Below are 21,413 nucleotides of genomic sequence, written 5' to 3' on the forward strand. Positions count from 1 at the left end.
TTTCAAATTTGAATATTGTCTTTCATTATCTAGAAGATACGGAAATCTTTGTTACCAAAACTTTTGAGTCAATATTCTATCTTTTTGGTAAGTAAATAAGAGACAATCTTTCTTTCCTCTAAAATAAAGATTTTCGAAAGTAAATACTTGAATAAATATTTTTCGAAAAGATTTTTTTTACTAAAATGGATTAAAATAAGATTTTTCTTCTTTTTAGGTAAGAAGATAGATCAAGATTCTTAGATCTTCAAAAATCCAAAATTGAAGCGCGTAAGATCTTTATTCGATTTATTCTTATTACCAAAATTGTTAGAGACATAGTCTCTTTAATTTAGGTAATTTGAACATTTCGAATCTTAAGAGAATTTCGAAAAACAATTTTTAATGAAAAAATCAAGGAACGAAAAGATTTATTTTGAAGAACTATTTTCGAAAAATTAACTTTGATGAAAGAAAATTAGTTTTTGTGCTTATAGTTGAATATTCTCTCTATCCTACAATGAATCCTAAAAATCTAACCACTAGAGTCTTCGAATGTCTTCATAATCTTTGGATTTATAGGACTTGCCTTGTTCATTTATTACTTTCCATATGTATTCTGCATAAAATATTATTAGCACAAACAATATAACTTGAATTTATTTGTTTTGTTTTAATCATAAAAATTCCGAAATTAGAATTTGACCCTTGAGCCAACACTCCTTGGGCTTTCAAATTGCCGATTTCAAGAGCCTTCTTTTTCATTGATGAAAGCATCTATGAGACCATGAATTAGTCCATTTTCGCATAAGAATATGTGTATTGATTTTGCTCAAGTGATAAATCAAAAAGGAGAGAAAAATCATGAAAATGAGATTTTATTCCAATCTTTGTAACCAAAAGCAACTTAATTTAATTAAAATAAATGATAAGTTACATGCATATTTTGTTGCCATCAGCAATGCACGTCATAAAAAAACTAGTAAGCATAAACGAGTAAATAATGAATAGATGACATGACATGCTGATAAGTAATGTATCATTAGGAAGACGATTAAATTTACACTTTTATTTATTTGATAATGCTACAATCATTATTGGAGATTAATTTTGAGTTGCAGCACTAGAAAGCTTCAATTAATATAAAAATTATTTATAAGCTTAATAATAATATTGTCTATGTCAATTTCCTTTATAAGTCCCTGGACCACCAAACCACATCAAATGTTTGTAATCCTTTCTAACGTATCCTGAGTCATAAGCATTATAATATGTACCAGAGATATCTCTATATGTCTCAACTTTTGGAGCATTCACAGTTTGATGACTTTCATTAACGATTGTCAATTCTGCACAAAATGAATTATATTCTGAGCTCTGAGGATCTTTTGGAAGATTACCAGAGCCCATTTGAGGACTAGGAATATTTGGAGGACTATATACTTCTCCACCCCATTCTATGTATGTAGCTGAATCTGCCAATCCTGTGAAAATTTTTTTCGGCCACCATCCAACTTGGGTACTGTACTCTGATTGCCACTCAATTTGAAAAATCCAATCTCCATTAGCTGCATCCTGTACATCATCATACAAGGAAAAAACAAAAGTATATATGTGTCAGGCTAAATCTGAAATACTTTGAAAATGTAAGAATTGATGTTTGAGATAATAACTTACTTTGTAGGCGAAAAAGTGTTCACCAATTGTTGGTCCACCTATTTCAGAAAGTTGAGGGAAAGCAAAATCAAGAGGTATATCTGCTCTATTGAGTATAAATCCACTACAATGAGTATTAAAGCAGTGACTGTTTCCAGCCTATTATGAGACAAAATAATACGAAAACAGTTATTAATATGAAATACTTAGAATTAAGATAATTTAAAGTTATAAACATGAAAAACATAACGTTACATTTGTGTATATAAAAAGGCGAGTACGAGTATCTCGATACACCGCAGGATTGACCTAAGAATAACATAACATCACAACAAGTTGATGATGATTGTTTAAAAGAAATTGCACAAGATAAATATGAAATTTACATTTAGCAAAAAGGAATAGAATCTAGTTAACTCACAGTCCATCCAAAAATAAGACTATCAGGACCATTTTGGATTTTAATTTCACTTGAACTGTATTGACTTTTATCATACAATTTTGGATTGTACAAGCTAGTATACATTCCAGCTCCATAGTACTTCCCATTTGACAAACGACCACCTGCAAACTGTTTCATGTATTAATTACTAGATAGCCAGATTTCAGCAAACTCTTATTGGGTTTATGCAATGTTAAGAGGGTAGTAATGCAAATATGTGGACATAAACTTACATGAACACCAGGTCTAGCAGCATTTTGAGGATTCACATTTGAAGCATATATTTCTGCAGCTAATTTGGCTCTGATGAGATCATCTTTAGTAACCCTCTTGATTGGAACTGTACCAGTTGGGCAACCTTTGCCATTTAGCCATATGGTTTCAGGTCTTAAAATTGATGAAGAATTTCTTTGTCTTCTTCCTGTGGGATAGGATGTAGGTTTCATCTGCATTGAAGAAATCCTAAAATGTTACTATATATTTAATTTAGATTAAAGAAATGAAATTGATTCAAAAGAAAAAAAAAAGAAAGAAAAAAAAAACCTGAAAATGATAAGAGTGATTCTTGAGTAAAGGATGATCAAAAGCAGGTTGTTTGTAAAAGTCTACACAATCATATGTATCTCCATATATTGTCTGTATGTATGAAAATATATTAATAATACCAAATACTAAGATATAAATTCATTACAAACAAAGGAAAAAGTTAGTTTCTAACGAGAATGGTTTCCACTGCTGGCTTAGTAAGACGTTTAAGCTCCTTCTCTAATTCTAAATCCTCTTCTATCGATAATGTTCTTCCAATACATGTTGGCAATAAATACCATAAAAGCAAAATTGCTAGTGCAACCTTAAAAGCCATGAATTCTAAGGAACTATATCTATATTTATGTGTTGACGGAGATAAAAGGCAATGATTTTATATGAATGTAGAATAGACAATTTTTGGTAGGAAGATACGTTAGTTAGCTATTTCTTAATTTGCTAATTAATAATAATGTTCAATTCTTCTAAACAAGTAATAATATTGAATAAATGGAAACGAGAATGTTAATCATTATGGATAAAAGTTGATTTTTGCAGTAATGTAATTTGGACAAGCTTTTTTTTTCTTTTCTTTTTTTTAAGGGGAAATTTGGATAAGTTTTTGCCAATTAATAAATGGCAATTTGGATGTAAATGAGATGAGCGAGCTCCAACCTGTTAGGCTCGAAGCTCGGCTTGAAATTCGAGTAAGTTTAAAATAAATATTATATATATATTGAAAAAAACACTCAATAAGACTTGATGAGCTTTTTCAAACTTTTCTTGAGTTGAGATTGAACAACTCGTGATCCGGCTTGTCTAATCTATACCCCTAATAACAACTATTGTGAGTTATGCACAAAAAGAAAGAGAATCACATTGATATGATAAGAATTGTCTACACTGGTGTATAAGACCACTTGTAAATTGAACCAATTCAAAAAGCATTTTTTAAGAAATTATTACTCGTTTATTTTTTTTCTCAATGTGTGGTCAAAAAATGCCCTCGTTTAATTCAAAAAATTATTTTTGATTGATTTGTTGTATGGATGGTCCCATACACGAGTTGTAGGTATAATGCAGTTAATTTATTTTTAATTGTTATTTATGGTATAAAATAAACTCTAAATAATAGTATACTGAGAATATAATTTTTCTTTCTTCTTTAAATAGTATGAGAATATAAGTTAATCAATATCAACCAAATATATACAACTAACTAATCATGTCTCCATGCATTGTGTCATATCCAATTTTAATACTCCCCAGTCCCATTTTATTTGTTTGTTATTCCTTTTTTGGATGTTCCAAAATATTGTAAAATTTCCAAATTTATATATTTAAATAATTATTTTTTCCATAATAACATTTATGATTGCTCATGAAGGACTTTTATTAATATCTTAATAAGTTAAGGGTAAAAAATGTAAAATAATTTTTATTGACTAAATTATTAATATGCGTATTTTTTCAAACCATACAAATAAAATCGGATGGAAGGAGTATTATTTTTAATTATTTGAAAAATATTAATTATATTTTTTTCATTTAATATTAAAAAAGAAATTGAAACATTAACACTTTTAATAATTAAGGAAATTGATGATACCATTAATATTTTCAAAAAAAATAATTCATTAATATTTTTTAAATTTATTTTCCAGTTTAAAAATTTCCTTTTCATCTATATCTACATATCTATCTATCTATCTATATCTATCTGTCCATATAAAGATATAAAAATAAAGTTCCAAAAACTGATATGGCATTCTCTTAAAATTTTAATATACTGAGGTGGTTGTAAATTGAATTTTATAAATGTTATGATAATAGGTAAGTGGAGGATTTATAATTAAACATTTCAATACTCCATTAATTATCATAATTTATTATAATAATTAAATTTTTAGTTTATAATTTTAGAATTTCAAAGATAATAAACTTTACAATTAAAGCTTTGACTACCACATGTAATTAGGATAATCAAATTTCCAGTTTAATTATAGTTTGAGAATTAAAAAGGTTTAAACTTTAAAGTTGATATAAATTTATATTCATGCACAAATTTGCTTAAAAAAGATTATAGTTTAAAGGAATTTGATGTTGATCCTTTCAAAAGAATAAAAACTCAAAAAGATAATAATATTATTGAAGAGGCTATTTTACGATGTATCATCATTGTTACATTTAAAGTGAATTTACTATAAATTAATAATACGATATTTGATTTTCCGTCTCTTGCTTTATCCTTTTGTGGATAGTTTATTGAATGTTTTGATTTTTTTTAATATTTAACTATTATAATATAAGTGTTGACAATTTCAAATGATACTCGACTATTTGTATACATTTCTCACTTTATAATTTGGCTCATGTTTGGATATTGATTTATTCACTAACTGTGATTCTCGCTAGAAGAATTTTAATATTATAGATATTTTATTACTCTAGTACATTCAGAATTTATGCTTTTTAATATGTTTTTGGTTTTGTCATTCATAAGAGGTGACTACGTAAATACTTTTCAAGAACTTTCTTAAAAGATTTTCATATAAGACAATAAAAATATATAAATTTGTATAAACGGCACATTGCACAGATACATGATTAGTTCATATAAATTTTTACATCCATATCTATATCTAACATTATATCTATAAATTAAAGGCAATATCATTAATTTAAAATTAATACCACCGTTAATATCTCTAATGATATTTTGCTTTAATATCTTTAATTAATAAAATAATAAATATATTTTCCATTAATTTTGATACATTTTGACGTTTTTTTTTTTATTATGACACTTTAGAAAATTAAAATACTACTAATTATTGTATTTCAACTTTACTCTTTTCCATATCTCCACTAAACTTTATCAATTTTAATTACAAGGACTCAAGTAAAAGATAATTTAGTTAACTATCTTTGCTTTTTCTAGGATTGAGATGGTTCAATCATTTTTTTAATTCTTGTAGAAAGCTAAAAAATATCAAAATTAAGAGAACAGAGACTATAATATTGAATAAAGTAGATACGAAATGAAAATGAAGATAGAGTTTGCAAATTTAAATTTATGATAAAATGAAAAGATAACATTCTTTTGCTAATTTTGCAAAAAAGGAAGGAGAATCACATTGTTAGTAGTCTGGATAAAAGTTGATTTTTGCAGTAATGTAATTTCGATAAGCTTTTTTTTTCAAGAAAATTTGGATAAGTTTTTGCTAATCAATAAATGGCAACTTGGGATGTAAACGAGATGAGCCAGCTCCAACCTATCAGGCTCGAAGCTCGGTTCAAAACTCGAGTAAGTCTAAAACAAATATTATATATATATTGAAAAAAAACACTCAATAAGACTTGATGAGCTTTTTCAAACTTTTCACGCGTTGAGATTGAACAACTCGTGATCTGGCTTGTCTAAGCTATACCCCTAATAACAACTATTGTGAGTTATGCACAAAAGGAAAGAGAATCCTATTGATATAATAAGAATTGTCTACACTTAGTGTATAAGACCATTTGTAAACCGAACCAATACAAAAAGGGTATTTTAAGAAATTATTACTCATTTATTTTTTTTTCTCAATATATGGTCAAAAAATGCCCACGTTTAATTCAATAAATCATTTTTGATTGATTTGTTGTATGGGTGATCCCATACACGAGTTATAGGTATAATGCAGTTAATTTATTTTTAATTGTTATTTATGGTATAAAATAAACTCTAAATAATAGTTTACTGAGAATATAACTTTTTTTTCTTCTTTAAATAGTATGAGAATATAATTTAATCAATATCAACCAAATATATACAACTAACTAATCATGTCTCCATGCATTGTGTCATATCCAATTTTAATACTCTCCCAGTCCTATTTTATTTGCTTGTTATTCCTTTTTTGGATGTTTCAAAATGTTTGCAAGATTTTCAAATTTATATATTTAAACAATTATTTTTTCCATAATAACCTTTATGATTGCTTATTAAATGAAGGAAATTTATTAAAATCTTAATAAATTATTTAATGAATTAAGAGTAAAAAAAACAAAATAATTTTTATTGAGTAAATTCTTAATATACATGTTTTGTCAAACCATGCAAACAAAATGGGATGGAAGGAGTCTTATTTTTAATTATTTAAAAAATATTAATTATATTTTTTTCATTTAATATTAAAAAAGAAATTGAAACATTAACACTTTTAATAATTAAGGAAATTGATGATACCATTAATATTTTCAAAAAAAAGTAATTCATTAATATTTTTTAAATTTATTTTTTCAGTTTAAAAATTTCCTTTTCATCTATATTTATATATCTATCTATATAAATATATAAAAATAGAATTCTGAAAACTAATATGACATTCTTTTAGAATTTTAAAGTGCTGAGGTGGTTGTAAAATGAATTTTATAAATGTTATGATAATATGTAAGTGGAGGCTTTATAATTAAACATTTCAATACTCCATTAATTATCATAATTTATTATGATAATTAAAGTTTTAGTTTATAATTTTAGAATTTCAAAGATAATAAACTTTACAATTAAAGCTTTGAACACCACATGTAATTAGGATAATCAAATTTCCAGTTTATAATTTGAGAATTAAAAAGGTTTAAACTTTAAAGTTGATATAAATTTATATTCATGCACAAATTTGCTTAAAAAAAGATTATAGTTTAAAGGAATTTGATGTTGATCCTTTTCAAAGAATAAAAACTCAAAAAGATAATAATATTATTGAAGAGGCTGTTTGACGATGTATCATCATTGTTACATTTAAAGTGAATTTACTATAAATTAATAATACGATATTTGATTTTTTTTCCCTTTCTTGCTTTATCTTTTTGTGGATAGTTTATCAATGTTTTGATCTTTTTTAATGTTTAACTATTATAATGTAAGTGTTGACAATTTCAAATAATACTCGACTATTTGTACACATTTTTCACTTTATAATTTGGCTCATGTTTGGATATTGATTTATTCACTAAGTGTGATTCTTGCTAGAAGAATTTTAATATTATAGATATTTTATTACTTTAGTACATTCATAATTATGTCTTTTATAAATTTTTGGTTTTGTCACTCATAAGAGATGACTACGTAAATACTTTTCAAGAACTTTCTTAAAAGATTTTCATATAAGACAACAAAAATATATAAATTTGTATAAACCAGCATTGCACAGATGTTGAATTTAGTTAACTATCTTTGCTTTTTCTAGGATTGAGATGGTTCAATCATTTTTTTAATTCTTGTAGAAAGCTAAAAAATATCAGAATTAAGAGAACAAAGACTATAATATTGAATAAAGTAGATACGAAATGAAAATGAAGATAGAGTTTGCAAATTTAAATTTATGATAAAATGAAAGATAACATTCTTTTGCTAATTTTGCAAAAAAGGAAGGAGAATCACATTGTTAGTAGTCTGGATAAAAGTTGATTTTTGCAGTAATGTAATTTCGATAAGCTTTTTTTTTTTTCAAGAAAATTTGGATAAGTTTTTGCTAATCAATAAATGGGTCCTTAGGATGTAAACGAGATGAGCGAGCTCCAACCTACCAGGCTCGAAGCTCGGTTCAAAACTCGAGTAAGTCTAAAACAAATATTATATATATATATTGAAAAAAAAACACTCAATAAGACTTGATGAGCTTTTTCAAACTTTTCACGCGTTGAGATTGAACAACTCGTGATCTGGCTTGTCTAAGCTATACCCCTAATAACAACTATTGTGAGTTATGCACAAAAAGAAAGAGAATCCTATTGATATGATAAGAATTGTCTACACTTGGTGTATAAGACCACTTGTAAACCGAACCAATACAAAAAGGGTATTTTAAGAAATTATTACTCATTTATTTATTTTTTCTCAATATATGGTCAAAAAATGCCCACGTTTAATTCAATAAATCATTTTTGATTGATTTGTTGTATGGGTGATCCCATACACGAGTTATAGGTATAATGCAGTTAATTTATTTTTAATTGTTATTTATGGTATAAAATAAACTCTAAATAATAGTGTAGTGAGAATATAACTTTTTTTTCTTCTTTAAATAGTATGAGAATATAATTTAATCAATATCAACCAAATATATACAACTAACTAATCATGTCTCCATGCATTGTGTCGTATCCAATTTTAATACTCTCACAGTCCTATTTGGATGTTTCAAAATGTTTGCAAGATTTTCAAATTTATATATTTAAACAATTATTTTTTCCATAATAATCTTTATGATTGCTCATTAAATGAAAGACATTTATTAAAATCTTAATAAATTATTTAATAAATTAAGAGTAAAAAAAGCAAAATAATTTTTATTGAGTAAATTCTTAATATGCGTGTTTTGTCAAACCATGCAAACAAAATGGGATGGAAGGAGTATTATTTTTAATTATTTAAAAAATATTAATTATATTTTTTTCATTTAATATTAAAAAAGAAATTGAAACATTAACACTTTTAATAATTAAGGAAATTGATGATACCATTAATATTTTCAAAAAAAAGTAATTCATTAATATTTTTTAAATTTATTTTTCCAGTTTAAAAATTTCCTTTTCATCTATATTTATACATCTATCTATATAAATATATAAAAATAGAATTATGAAAACTAATATGACATTCTTTTAGAATTTTAATATGCTGAGGTGGTTGTAAATTGAATTTTATAAATGTTATGATAATATGTAAGTGGAGGCTTTATAATTAAACATTTCAATACTCCATTAATTATCATAATTTATTATGATAATTAAAGTTTTAGTTTATAATTTTAGAATTTCAAAGATAATAAACTTTACAATTAAAGCTTTGAACACCACATGTAATTAGGATAATCAAATTTCCAGTTTATAATTTGAGAATTAAAAAGGTTTAAACTTTAAAGTTGATATAAATTTATATTCATGCTCAAATTTGCTTAAAAAAAGATTATAGTTTAAAGGAATTTGATGTTGATCCTTTCCAAAGAATAAAAACTCAAAAAGATAATAATATTGTTGAAGAGACTGTTTGACGATGTATCATCATTGTTACATTTAAAGTGAATTTACTATAAATTAATAATACGATATTTGATTTTTTTTCCCTTTCTTGCTTTATCTTTTTGTGGATAGTTGATCGAATGTTTTGATCTTTTCTAATGTTTAACTATTATAATGTAAGTGTTGACAATTTCAAATAATACTCGACTATTTGTACACATTTTTCACTTTAGAATTTGGCTCATGTTTGGATATTGATTTATTCACTAAGTGTGATTCTTGCTAGAAGAATTTTAATATTATAGATATTTTATTACTTTAGTACATTCATAATTATGTCTCTTATAAATTTTTGGTTTTGTCACTCATAAGAGATGACTACGTAAATACTTTTCAAGAACTTTCTTAAAGATTTTCATATAAGACAACAAAAATATATAAATTTGTATAAACCAGCATTGCACAGATACATGACTAGTTCATATAAATTTTTACATCCATATATCTATATCTAACATTATATCTTTAAATTAAAGGCAATAACATTATATCTATGTAGGATTTTATTAAGGTTGTGTTTATGGATTCTAATAGGGTTGAGGAGTATTTGGCTTTTGGAAGTGGTGGCGATCTCGAATTGTTAGTCAAGGTAGGTTTAGGAGGTGGATTCCGTTGGTTCGACCAAGAAAAGTTTGGATGATTTCTGCACTCAAGTTTGTTGGTATTTGAAAATGGGTTTCCTTGAGGTCTAGGCTAGTAATTATGCTGAATATGATTAGCTTATTCCACTTTATATTCAATCATTCCATACTAACACTCCATACTTGTATGACTAATATTTTTGCAAACTTCACATCCCATTAGCGGAGTTGCTACTGCATTTACACTTAGGTTGTCCAATTTCTTGGCAAGCGCATCAAACTTGGTAGTCAAAAGTGTCGATCCATCTACACCTAAAAGTCCTGCTACCTTCTTTGTTTTACTTCTCTCCTCATTCCACTGATAGCTACTGGTTGCCATTTCTTCTAATAATCCATATGCTTATGAAACTCTCTTCTTTAAAAACGATCCAGTAGCAATAGCATCTCAGGCACTTCGAGTTGTTGGTGTCGCTCCATCATAGAATTGCACTAGAGTTGACTTCTCAAATCCATGATGTGGACATTAGTGTTGAAGGTCTTTGAATCTCTCCCAGGCTTTGTACAACGTCTCATCTTCCTTCATCCGAAAATTGGATATTTCTTTCCTTAGCCTCATAGTCTTACTAGGCGAGAAATATTTCAAAAGAAGAGCTCGACTCAATTCATCCCAGGTCGTGAATGATCTAATAGACATATAATGTAAGTAAAGTTTTGCTCTATCTCATAATGAAAATGGAAACAGCCTCAATCTAATTGCTTCGTCCGATGCGCATTTATTTTAATGTGTCACAAATCTCCAGGAATGTGGCGATGTGAGCATTAGGATCTTCTTCTAGTAATCCTGCAAATTGCTATTGTTGCACCATAGAAATTAAAGATGGCTTGATATTGAAATTGTTGGCTGCTATTAGCGGTCTTACGATAGCTGGTTATGCTCCTTCGGGATTAGGAACATTTAAATCCCACAAAGTTCTCTCTTCGGCCATCGCGTTCAGTTATTGCTCTCAATTATTGATCTCGATCCTAACATGATTTTGTTCGGGAATCTCCGGCGGGTCTGCTAGTTCGACTATGTCTAAAATTGAGTATGCACTTCAGCGTCTTCTCGATATTAGGCTGCGCCTTCTGTTTTGATACCTCGGATTCTCTCCTTTCAAAGCTCGAGCTATTCTTTTAATTTCTAGATCAAGATGTATTAATTCTGCGCTTCTTAATCTTAGCATAAAAGATTGGTTCGCTGAATAATGAGAAAAAGAAAGAAAAGATTTTTTTCTTCGAAAAATTAACAAAATTAATTAAAAGAAGTAAACTTTAAATTATAATAAAAAGGGAAAAGGAAATAAAACAAAATGAATACCCGAAAATAATAAAATAAAAGAAAGACTTAAATATTATATTATTATTACTATTTTTTTGTCATTTTCGAAAATTAATTTAACCAATTAATTAAAAGAAAATAAAATTTAGAATAGAATTAAAAAAAAAAGAAACGGAATAGTCGAAAATGGTTAAATAAAAACAAAGAACTTTAATATTCTATGTATCATATATATATGTTTTTGAAACTAAAAATAAAATAACTATATAAAGTATACATACCTACTTTGCTTAAGAAGAAAGAAAATATTATCTATTTGGTTTTTTTTAATGAAAATAAATCAAAACAAAAATTTCCTAATTAATTGTCTCACAATTAAATTAATATCTATTATAGGCACTAATCTCTGGCAACGGCGCCAAAAACTTGATGCCATTGGAATTGTGTTCCGTAAGTGCACGGGACGTACAAGTAGTAAAAAGATTATCGTCCCACTTGGATTAAGGAATAGACTATTAATTTTCAAATTCAACAAATTATTAGGAAGATCGGTTTTGGTGAGAAACGTTAAACTAAGTTACAAAGTGAATTAAATAAATACAAATTAAAATAGCAAGTTGAGATAATCAAAAGCAAATTCAAGCAATCAATTAGTTGAGACAAACTAGCTATGGGATATCTATTAATTCTAGTGCAAACCATGAACAATTTAAGGTGTCCAAATATCTCTCTCGAGTTTAAATGGATTGTTAAAACCATGTGACATCTACTCTGGTAGCTTCACATGATTAAAAGGTGTTTATGCCTATTCCTGAAGGAGAACTAATTTAGGATATCGAAATTCCTCTCTCAAGTTTAAATGGAATATTAAAATCATGTGACATTTACTCTCATAGCAAAACACCATTAAAACTCTTTAAGCTGGTGTTAATTATTTTTACCTTCAAAGAACTTAGCTTAAGATCTAAAATTTTAGGTTTAATATGTAGGATCCAATTTAACTTATTAATTTTTCAATCTAACAAGTAGATCTAAAATCATGCAAATATAGAAACCAACATACTCACAAGTATTAAGTTCACACACATTAAATCACGAAAATATAGGTATTCAAATGTAAAATCAAACTATTCAAGGTTACATTTTAAACTAATAGAAAAATTTCATAACTACATTTGAATTTTTAGCGGTGCATTATTACAAATATAGCTACCAATATAAATAACACAAAAGGAATAAGAGGCATAATAAAACAAACTTTGGAGTATATTTGATGTGTTGTCCTTTGTGCCCCACGTCCAAGTTTTGTAAAATAACTCCTGCTTCTTTGCTTCCTTTTGTGTTGTAATAACTCCAATGGCTGCTGTCTCTCCTTATTATTGCTCTCTTAACTCCAATCCCTTTTGTGTTGGAACCCCCAAATCTTTCATCTCATTCTTTATATAATGTTTTTGTTCTTGTTTTAGGGTTGGTCCACTTGCACCCACTTGCACTGATTTTCTCATTTGCACCGCCCAATCCTTGGAAAGAATTGATAATGAGTTGAATCCAAAATCAGATACATTGCACCTCCAAAACGGTGCAGTATTAATCCAGATAATCTGTCAGATGCTCATTCGCGGGGTTTATTATTTCAGGTGTCCAAATTCATTCACTTAGGCTTCTTCTTTTCTTTTGGGCTAAATGTTTCTTGGGATTTTAGCTGGTTGGACTCCTTTGGTTTTGGACAACTCATTGGGCTTTCAAATTGCTGATTTCAAGAGCCTTCTTTTTCATTGATGAAAGCATCTATGAGACCATGAATTAGTCCATTTTCGCTTAAGAATATGTGTATTGATGTTGCTCAAGTGATAAATTAAAAAAGAGAGAAAAATCATGAAAATGAGATTTTATTCCAATCTTTGTAACCAAAAGCAACTTAATTTAATTAAAATAAATGATAAATTACATGCATATTTTGTTGCCATCAACAACGCACGTCATAAAAAAACTAAAAAGCATAAACGAGTAAATAATGAATAGATTACCTGACATGTTGATAAGTAATATATCATTAGAAAGACGATTAAATTTACACTTTTATTTATTTGATAATGTTACAATCATTATTGGAGATTAATTTTTGAGTTGCAGCAGTAGAAAGCTTCAATTAATATAAAAATTATTTGTAAGCTTAATAATAATATTGTCTATGTCAATTTCCTTTATAAGTCCCTGGACCACCAAACCACATCAAATGTTTGTAATCCTTTCTAACGTATCCCGAGTCATAAGCATCATAATATGTACGAGGGACATCTCTATATGTCTCAACTTTTGGAGCATTCACAGTTTGATGACTTTCATTAACGATTGTCAATTCTGCACAAAATGAATTATAGTCTGTGCTCATATGATCTTTTGGAATATTACCAGAGCCCATTTGAGGACTAGGAATATTTGGAGGACTATATACTTCTCCACCCCATTCTATGTATGTAGCTGAATCTGCCAATCCTGTGAAAATTTTTTTCGGCCACCATCCAACTTGGGTACTGTACTCTGATTGCCACCCAATTTGAAAAATCCAATCTCCATTAGCTGCATCCTGTACATCATCATACAAGGAAAAAACAAAAGTATATATGATGTCGGGCTAAATCTGAAATACTTTGAAAATTTAAGTATTGATGTTTGAGATAATAACTTACTTTGTAGGCGAAAAAGTGTTCAGTATATGTTGGTCCACCTATTTCAGAAAGTTGAGGGAAAGCAAAATCAAGAGGTATATCTGCTCTATTGAGTATAAATCCACTGCAATGAGTATTAAAGCAGTGACTGTTTCCAGCCTATTAAGAGACAAAATAATACGAAAATAGTTATTAATATGAAATACTTAGAATTCAGATAATTTAAAGTTATAAACATGAAAAACATAACGTTACATTTGTGTATATAAAAAGGCGAGTACGAGTATCTCGATACACTGCAGGATTGACCTAAGAATAACATAACATCACAACAAGTTGATGATGATTGTTTAAAAGAAATTGCACAAGATAAATATGAAATTTACATTTAGCAAAAAGGAATAGAATCTAGTTAACTCACAGTCCATCCAAAAATAAGACTATCAGGACCATTTCGGATTTTAATTTCACTTGAACTGTATTGACTTTTATCATACAATTTTGGATTGTACAAGCTAGTAAACATTCCAGCTCCATAGTACTTCCCATTTGACAAACGACCACCTGCAAACTGTTTCATGTATTAGTTACTAGATAGCCAGATTTCAGCAAACTCTTATTGGGTTTATGCAATGTTAAGAGGGTAGTAATGCAAATATGTGGACATAAACTTACATGAACACCAGGTCTAGCAGCATTTTGAGGATTCACATTTGAAGCATATATTTCTGCAGCTAATTTGGCTCTGATGAGATCATCTTTTGTAACCCTCTTGATTGGAACTGTACCAGTTGGGCAACCTTTGCCATTTAGCCATAGAGTTTCAGGTCTTAAGATTGATGAAGAATTTCTCTGTCTCCTTCCCGTGGGATAGGATGTAGGTTTCATCTGCATTAAAGAAATCCTAAAATATTACTATATATTTAATTTAGATTAAACAAATGAAACTGATTCAAAAGAAAAAGAAAGAAAGAAAAAAAAAACCTGAAAATGATAAGAGTGATTCTTGAGTAAAGGATGATCAAAAGCAGGTTGTTTGTAAAAGTCTACACAATCATATGTATCTCCATATATTGTCTGTATGTATGAAAACATATTAATAATACCAAATATTAAGATATAAATTCATTACAAACAAAGGAAAAAGTTAGTTTCTAACGAGAATGGTTTCCACTGCTGGCTTAGTAAGACGTTTGAGCTCCTTCTCTAATTCTAAATCCTCTTCTACCGATAATGTTCTTCCAATACATGTTGGCGATAAATACCATAAAAGCAAAATTGCTAGTGCAACCTTGAAAGCCATGACTTCTAAGGAACTAGATGCTATGTTTATGTGTTGACGGAGATAAAAGGCAATGATTTTATATGAATGTAGAATAGACAATTTTTGGTAGGAAGATACGTTACTTAGCTATTTCTTAATTTGCTAATTAATAGTAATGTTCAATTCTTCTAAAAAAAGTAATAATATTGAATAAATGGAAACGAGAATGTTAATCATTATGGATAAAAGTTGATTTTTGCAATAATGTAATTTGGACAAGCTTTTTTTTTTTTGGGGGAAATTTGGATAAGTTTTTGCCAATTAATAAATGGCAACTTGGATGTAAACGGGATGAGCGAGCTGCAACCTGTTAGGCTCGAAGCTCGGTTCGAAACTCGAGTAAGTCTAAAATAAATATTATATATATATTGAAAAAAACACTCAATAAGACTTGATGAACTTTTTCAAACTTTTCTTGAGTTGAGATCGAACAACTCATGGTCCGGCTTGTTTAATCTATACCCCTAATAACAACTATTGTGAGTTATGCACAAAAAGAAAGAGAATCACATTGATTTGATAAGAATTGTCTACACTGATGTATAAGACCACTTGTAAATCGAACCAATTCAAAAAGCGTTTTTTAAGAAATTATTACTCGTTTATTTTTTTTTTTCAATGTATGGTCAAAAAATGCCCTCATTTAATTCAAAAAATTATTTTTGATTGATTTGTTGTATGGATGGTCCCATACACGAGTTCTAGGTATATTGCAGTTAATTTATTTTTAATTGTTATTTATGGTATAAAATAAACTCTAAATAATAGTATACCGAGAATATAATTTTTCTTTCTTCTTTAAATAGTATGAGAATATAAGTTAATCAATATCAACCAAATATATACAACTAACTAATCATGTCTCCATGCATTGTGTCATATCCAATTTTAATACTCCCCAGTCTGATTTTATTTGTTTGTTATTCTTTTTTTAGATGTTCCAAAATGTTTGTAAAATTTCCAAATTTATATATTTAAACAATTATTTTTTTCATAAAAACCTTTATGATTGCTCATGAAGGACTTTTGTAAATATCTTAATAAGTTAAGGGTAAAAAAGGCAAAATAATTTTTATTGACTAAATTATTAATATGCTTGTTTTATCAAACCATGCAAACAAAATGTGATGGAAGGAGTATTATTTTTAATTATTTGAAAAATATTAATTATATTATTTTTCATTTAATATTAAAAAAGAAATTGAAACATTAACACTCTTAATAATTAAGGAAATTGATGATACCATTAATATTTTCAAAAAAAAAGTAATTCATTAATAATTTTTTAAATTTATTTTCTAGTTTAAAAAATTTCCTTTTTATCTATATCTACATATCTATTTATCTATATATATCTATCTGTCAATATAAAGATATAAAAATAAAGTTCTGAAAACTGATATGGTAGTCTCTTAAAATTTTAATATACTGAGGTGGTTGTAAATTGAATTTTATAAATGTTATGATAATAGGTAAGTGGAGGATTTATAATTAAACATTTCAATACTCCATTAATTATCATAATTTATTATAATAATTAAATTTTTAGTTTATAATTTTAGAATTTCAAAGATAATAAACTTTACAATTAAAGCTTTGAATACCACATGTAATTAAGATAATCAAATTTCCAGTTTATAATTTGAGAATTAAAAAGCTTTAAACTTTAAAGCTGATATAAAATTATATTCAAGCACAAATTTGCTTAAAAAAGATTATAGTTTAAAGGAATTTGATGTTGATCCTTTCAAAAGAATAAAAACTTAAAAAGGATAATAATATTGTTGAAGAGGCTGTTTTACGATGTATCATCATTATTACATTTAAAGTGAATTTACTATCAATTAATAATACGATATTTGATTTTCCCTCTCTTGCTTTATCCTTTTGTGGATAGTTTATTGAATGTTTTAATTTTTTTTAATATTTAACTATTATAATATAAGTGTTGACAATTTCAAATGATACTCGACTGTTTGTATACGTTTCTCACTTTATAATTTGGATCATGTTTGGATATTGATTTATTCACTAACTGTGATTTTCGCTAGAAGAATTTTAATATTATAGATATTTTATTACTCTAGTACATTCATAATTTATGCTTTTTAATATGTTTTTGGTTTTGTCGTTCATAAGAGGTGACTACGTAAATACTTTTCAAGAACTTTCTTAAAAGATTTTCATATAAGACAATAAAAATATATAAATTTATATAAACCGCACATTGCACAGATACATGACTAGTTCATATAAATTTTTACATCCATATCTATATCTAACATTATATCTATAAATTAAAGGCAATATCATCAATTTAAAATTAATACCACCGTTAATATCTCTAATCATATTTTGCTTTAATATCTTTAATTAATAAAATAATAAATATATTTTCCATTAATTTTGATACATTTTGACCTTTTTTTTTTTATTTTTTATGACACCTTTAGAAAATTAAAATACTACTAATTATTGTATTTCAACTTTACTCTTTTCCATATCTCCACTAAACTTTATCAATTTTAATTACAAGGAATGAGTAAAAGATAGTTTAGTTAACTATCTTTGTTTTTTCTAGGATTGAGATGGTTCAATCATTTTTTTAATTCTTGTAGAAAGTTAAAAAATATCAAAATTAAGAGAACAGAGACAATGATATTGAATAAAGTAGATACGAAATGAAAATGAAGATAGAATTTGCAAATTTAAATTTATCATAAAATGAAAAGATAACATTCTTTTGCTAATTTTGCATAAAAGGAAGGAGAATCACATTGATGGTAGTCTGGATAAAAGTTGATTTTTACAGTAATGTAATTTCGATAAGCCTTTTTTTTTTAAGGGAAATTTGGATAAGTTTTTGCCAATCAATAAGTGGCAACTTGGGATGTAAACGAGATGAGCGAGCTCCAACCTATCAGGCTCGAAGGTCGGTTCAAAACTCAAGTAAGTCTAAAACAAATATTATATATATATTGAAAAAAAACACTCAATAAGACTTGATGAGCTTTTTCAAACTTTTCATGCGTTGAGATTGAACAACTCGTGATCTGGCTTGTCTAATTTATACCCCTAATAACAACTATTGTGAGTTATGCACAAAAAGAAAGAGAATCCTATTGATATGATAAGAATTGTCTACACTTGGTGTATAAGACCACTTGTAAACCGAACCAATTCAAAAAGGGTATTTTAAGAAATTATTACTCATTTATTTTTTTTTTCTCAATATATGGTCAAAAAATGCCCTCCTTTAATTCAATAAATCATTTTTGATTGATTTGTTGTATGGGTGATCCCATACACGAGTTATAGGTATAATGCAGTTAATTTATTTTTAATTGTTATTTATGGTATAAAATAAACTCTAAATAATAGTGTACTGAGAATATAACTTTTTTTTCTTCTTTAAATAGTATGAGAATATAATTTAATCAATATCAACCAAATGTATACAACTAACTAATCATGTCTCCATGCATTGTGTCATATCCAATTTTAATACTCTCCCAGTCTTATTTTATTTGCTTGTTATTCCTTTTTTGGATGTTTCAAAATGTTTGCAAGATTTTCAAATTTATATATTTAAACAATTATTTTTTTCATAATAAACTTTATGATTGCTCATTAAATAAAGGACATTTATTAAAATCTTAATAAATTATTTAATAAATTAAGAGTAAAAAAAGCAAAATAATTTTTATTGAGTAAATTCTTAATATGCGTGTTTTGTCAAACCATGCAAACAAAATGGGATGGAAGGAGTATTATTTTTAATTATTTAAAAATATTAATTATATTTTTTTTCATTTAATATTAAAAAAGAAATTGAAACATTAACACTTTTAATAATTAAGGAAATTGATGATACCATTAATATTTTCAAAAAAAAGTAATTCATTAATATTTTCTAAATTTATTTTTCGAGTTTAAAAATTTCCTTTTCATCTATATTTATATATCTATCTATATAAATATATAAAAATAGAATTCTGAAAACTACTATGACATTCTTTTAGAAATTTAATATGCTGAGGTGGTTGTAAATTGAATTTTATAAATGTTATGATAATATGTAAGTGGAGGCTTTATAATTAAACATTTCAATACTCCATTAATTATCATAATTTATTATGATAATTAAAGTTTTAGTTCATAATTTTAGAATTTCAAAGATAATAAACTTTACAATTAAAGCTTTGAACACCACATGTAATTAGGATAATCAAATTTCTAGTTTATAATTTGAGAATTAAAAAGGTTTAAACTTTAAAGTTGATATAAATTTATATTCATGCACAAATTTGCTTAAAAAAGATTATAGTTTAAAGGAATTTAATGTTGATCCTTTCAAAAGAATAAAAACTCAAAAAGATAATAATATTGTTGAAGAGGCTGTTTGACGATGTATCATCATTGTTACATTTAAAGTGAATTTACTATAAATTAATAATACGATATTTGATTTTTTTTTTCCTTTCTTGCTTTATCTTTTTGTGGATAGTTTATTGAATGTTTTGATATTTTTTAATGTTCAACAATTATAATGTAAGTGCTGACAATTTCAAATAATACTCGACTATTTGTACACATTTTTCACTTTAGAATTTGGCTCATGTTTGGATATTGATTTATTCACCAACTGTGATTCTTGCTAGAAGAATTTTAATATTATAGATATTTTATTACTTTAGTACATTCATAATTATGTCTTTTATATGTTTTTGGTTTTGTCACTCATAAGAGATGACTACGTAAATACTTTTCAAGAACTTTCTTAAAAGATTTTCATATAAGACAACAAAAATATATAAATTTGTATAAACCGGCATTGCACAGATACATGACTAGTTCATATAAATTTTTACATCCATATATCTGTATCTAACATTATATCTATAAATTAAAGGCAATAACATTATATCTATGTAGGATTTTATTAAGGTTGTGTTTATGGATTCTAATAGGGTTGAGGAGTATTTGGCTTTTGGAAGTGGTGGCGATCTCGAATTGTTAGTCAAGGTAGGTTTAGGAGGTGGATTCTGTTGGTTCGACCAAGAAAAGTTTGGATGATTTCTGCACTCAAGTTTGTAGGTATTTGAAAATGGGTTTCCTTGAGGTCTATGCTACTAATTATGCTGAATATGATTACCTTATTCCACTTTATATTCAATCATTCCATACTAACACTCCATACTTGTATGACCAATATTTTTGCAAACTTCACATCCCATTAGCGGAGTTGCTACTGCATTTACACTTAGGTTGTCTAATTTCTTGGCAAGCGCATCAAACTTGGTAGTCAAAAGTGTCGATCCATCTACACCTAAAAGTCCTACTACCTTCTTTGTTTTACTTCTCTCCTCATTCCACTGATAGCCACTGGTTGCCATTTCTTCTAATAATCCATATGCTTATGAAATTCTCTTCTTTAAAAACGATCCAGCAGCAATAGCATCTAAGGCACTTCGAGTTGTTGGTGTTGCTCCATCATAGAATTGCACTAGAGTTGACTTCTCAAATCCATGATGTGGACATTAGTGTTGAAGGTCTTTGAATCTCTCCTAGGCTTTGTACAACGTCTCATCTTCCTTTATCCGAAAATTGGATATTTCTTTCCTTGGCCTCATAGTCTTACTAGGCGAGAAATATTTCAAAAGAAGAGCTCGACTCAATTCATCCCAGGTCGTGAATGATCTAATAGACATAGAATGTAAGTAAAGTTTTGCTCTATCTCATAATGAAAATGGAAACAGCCTCAATCTAATTGCTTCGTCCGATGCGCATTTATTTTAATGTCTCACAAATCTCCAGGAATGTGGCGATGTGAACATTAGGATCTTCTTCT

At 27.2% G+C, this 21,413-nt stretch overlaps 2 protein-coding genes and 2 non-coding genes across 4 annotated transcripts; 2 read left to right on the plus strand and 2 right to left on the minus strand.

Annotated features, from left to right (window-relative positions):
- Positions 1-1,001: 1,001 nt before the first annotated feature.
- Positions 1,002-2,942, minus strand: LOC149495531 (protein neprosin-like). Its single transcript, XM_089723421.1, has 7 exons — positions 2,796-2,942; positions 2,621-2,713; positions 2,311-2,523; positions 2,057-2,206; positions 1,891-1,944; positions 1,657-1,794; positions 1,002-1,554 (listed from the first exon to the last, which is right to left on the minus strand). The coding sequence occupies exons 1-7, from the start codon at positions 2,937-2,939 to the stop codon at positions 1,162-1,164; spliced, it is 1,185 nt and encodes a 394-aa protein (XP_089579547.1). The 5' UTR covers positions 2,940-2,942; the 3' UTR covers positions 1,002-1,161.
- A 7,815-nt stretch (positions 2,943-10,757) lies between these two features.
- On the plus strand, positions 10,758-10,864 carry LOC149495532 (small nucleolar RNA R71). The gene has a single exon (XR_016321513.1). It is a non-coding gene; the product is annotated as a small nucleolar RNA R71 (small nucleolar RNA).
- A 2,785-nt stretch (positions 10,865-13,649) lies between these two features.
- LOC149495533 (protein neprosin-like) lies at positions 13,650-15,544 on the minus strand. Its single transcript, XM_089723357.1, has 7 exons — positions 15,398-15,544; positions 15,223-15,315; positions 14,914-15,126; positions 14,660-14,809; positions 14,494-14,547; positions 14,260-14,397; positions 13,650-14,156 (listed from the first exon to the last, which is right to left on the minus strand). The coding sequence occupies exons 1-7, from the start codon at positions 15,539-15,541 to the stop codon at positions 13,764-13,766; spliced, it is 1,185 nt and encodes a 394-aa protein (XP_089579483.1). The 5' UTR covers positions 15,542-15,544; the 3' UTR covers positions 13,650-13,763.
- A 5,541-nt stretch (positions 15,545-21,085) lies between these two features.
- Positions 21,086-21,192, plus strand: LOC149495534 (small nucleolar RNA R71). Its single transcript, XR_016321524.1, has one exon. It is a non-coding gene; the product is annotated as a small nucleolar RNA R71 (small nucleolar RNA).
- Positions 21,193-21,413: the final 221 nt, after the last annotated feature.

The sequence above is a fragment of the Jatropha curcas genome, chromosome 6, assembly GCF_041381405.1.
Source record: "Jatropha curcas cultivar XTBG-Jc1 chromosome 6, XTBG_Jcur_1.0, whole genome shotgun sequence".
NCBI lineage: Eukaryota > Viridiplantae > Streptophyta > Magnoliopsida > Malpighiales > Euphorbiaceae > Jatropha > Jatropha curcas.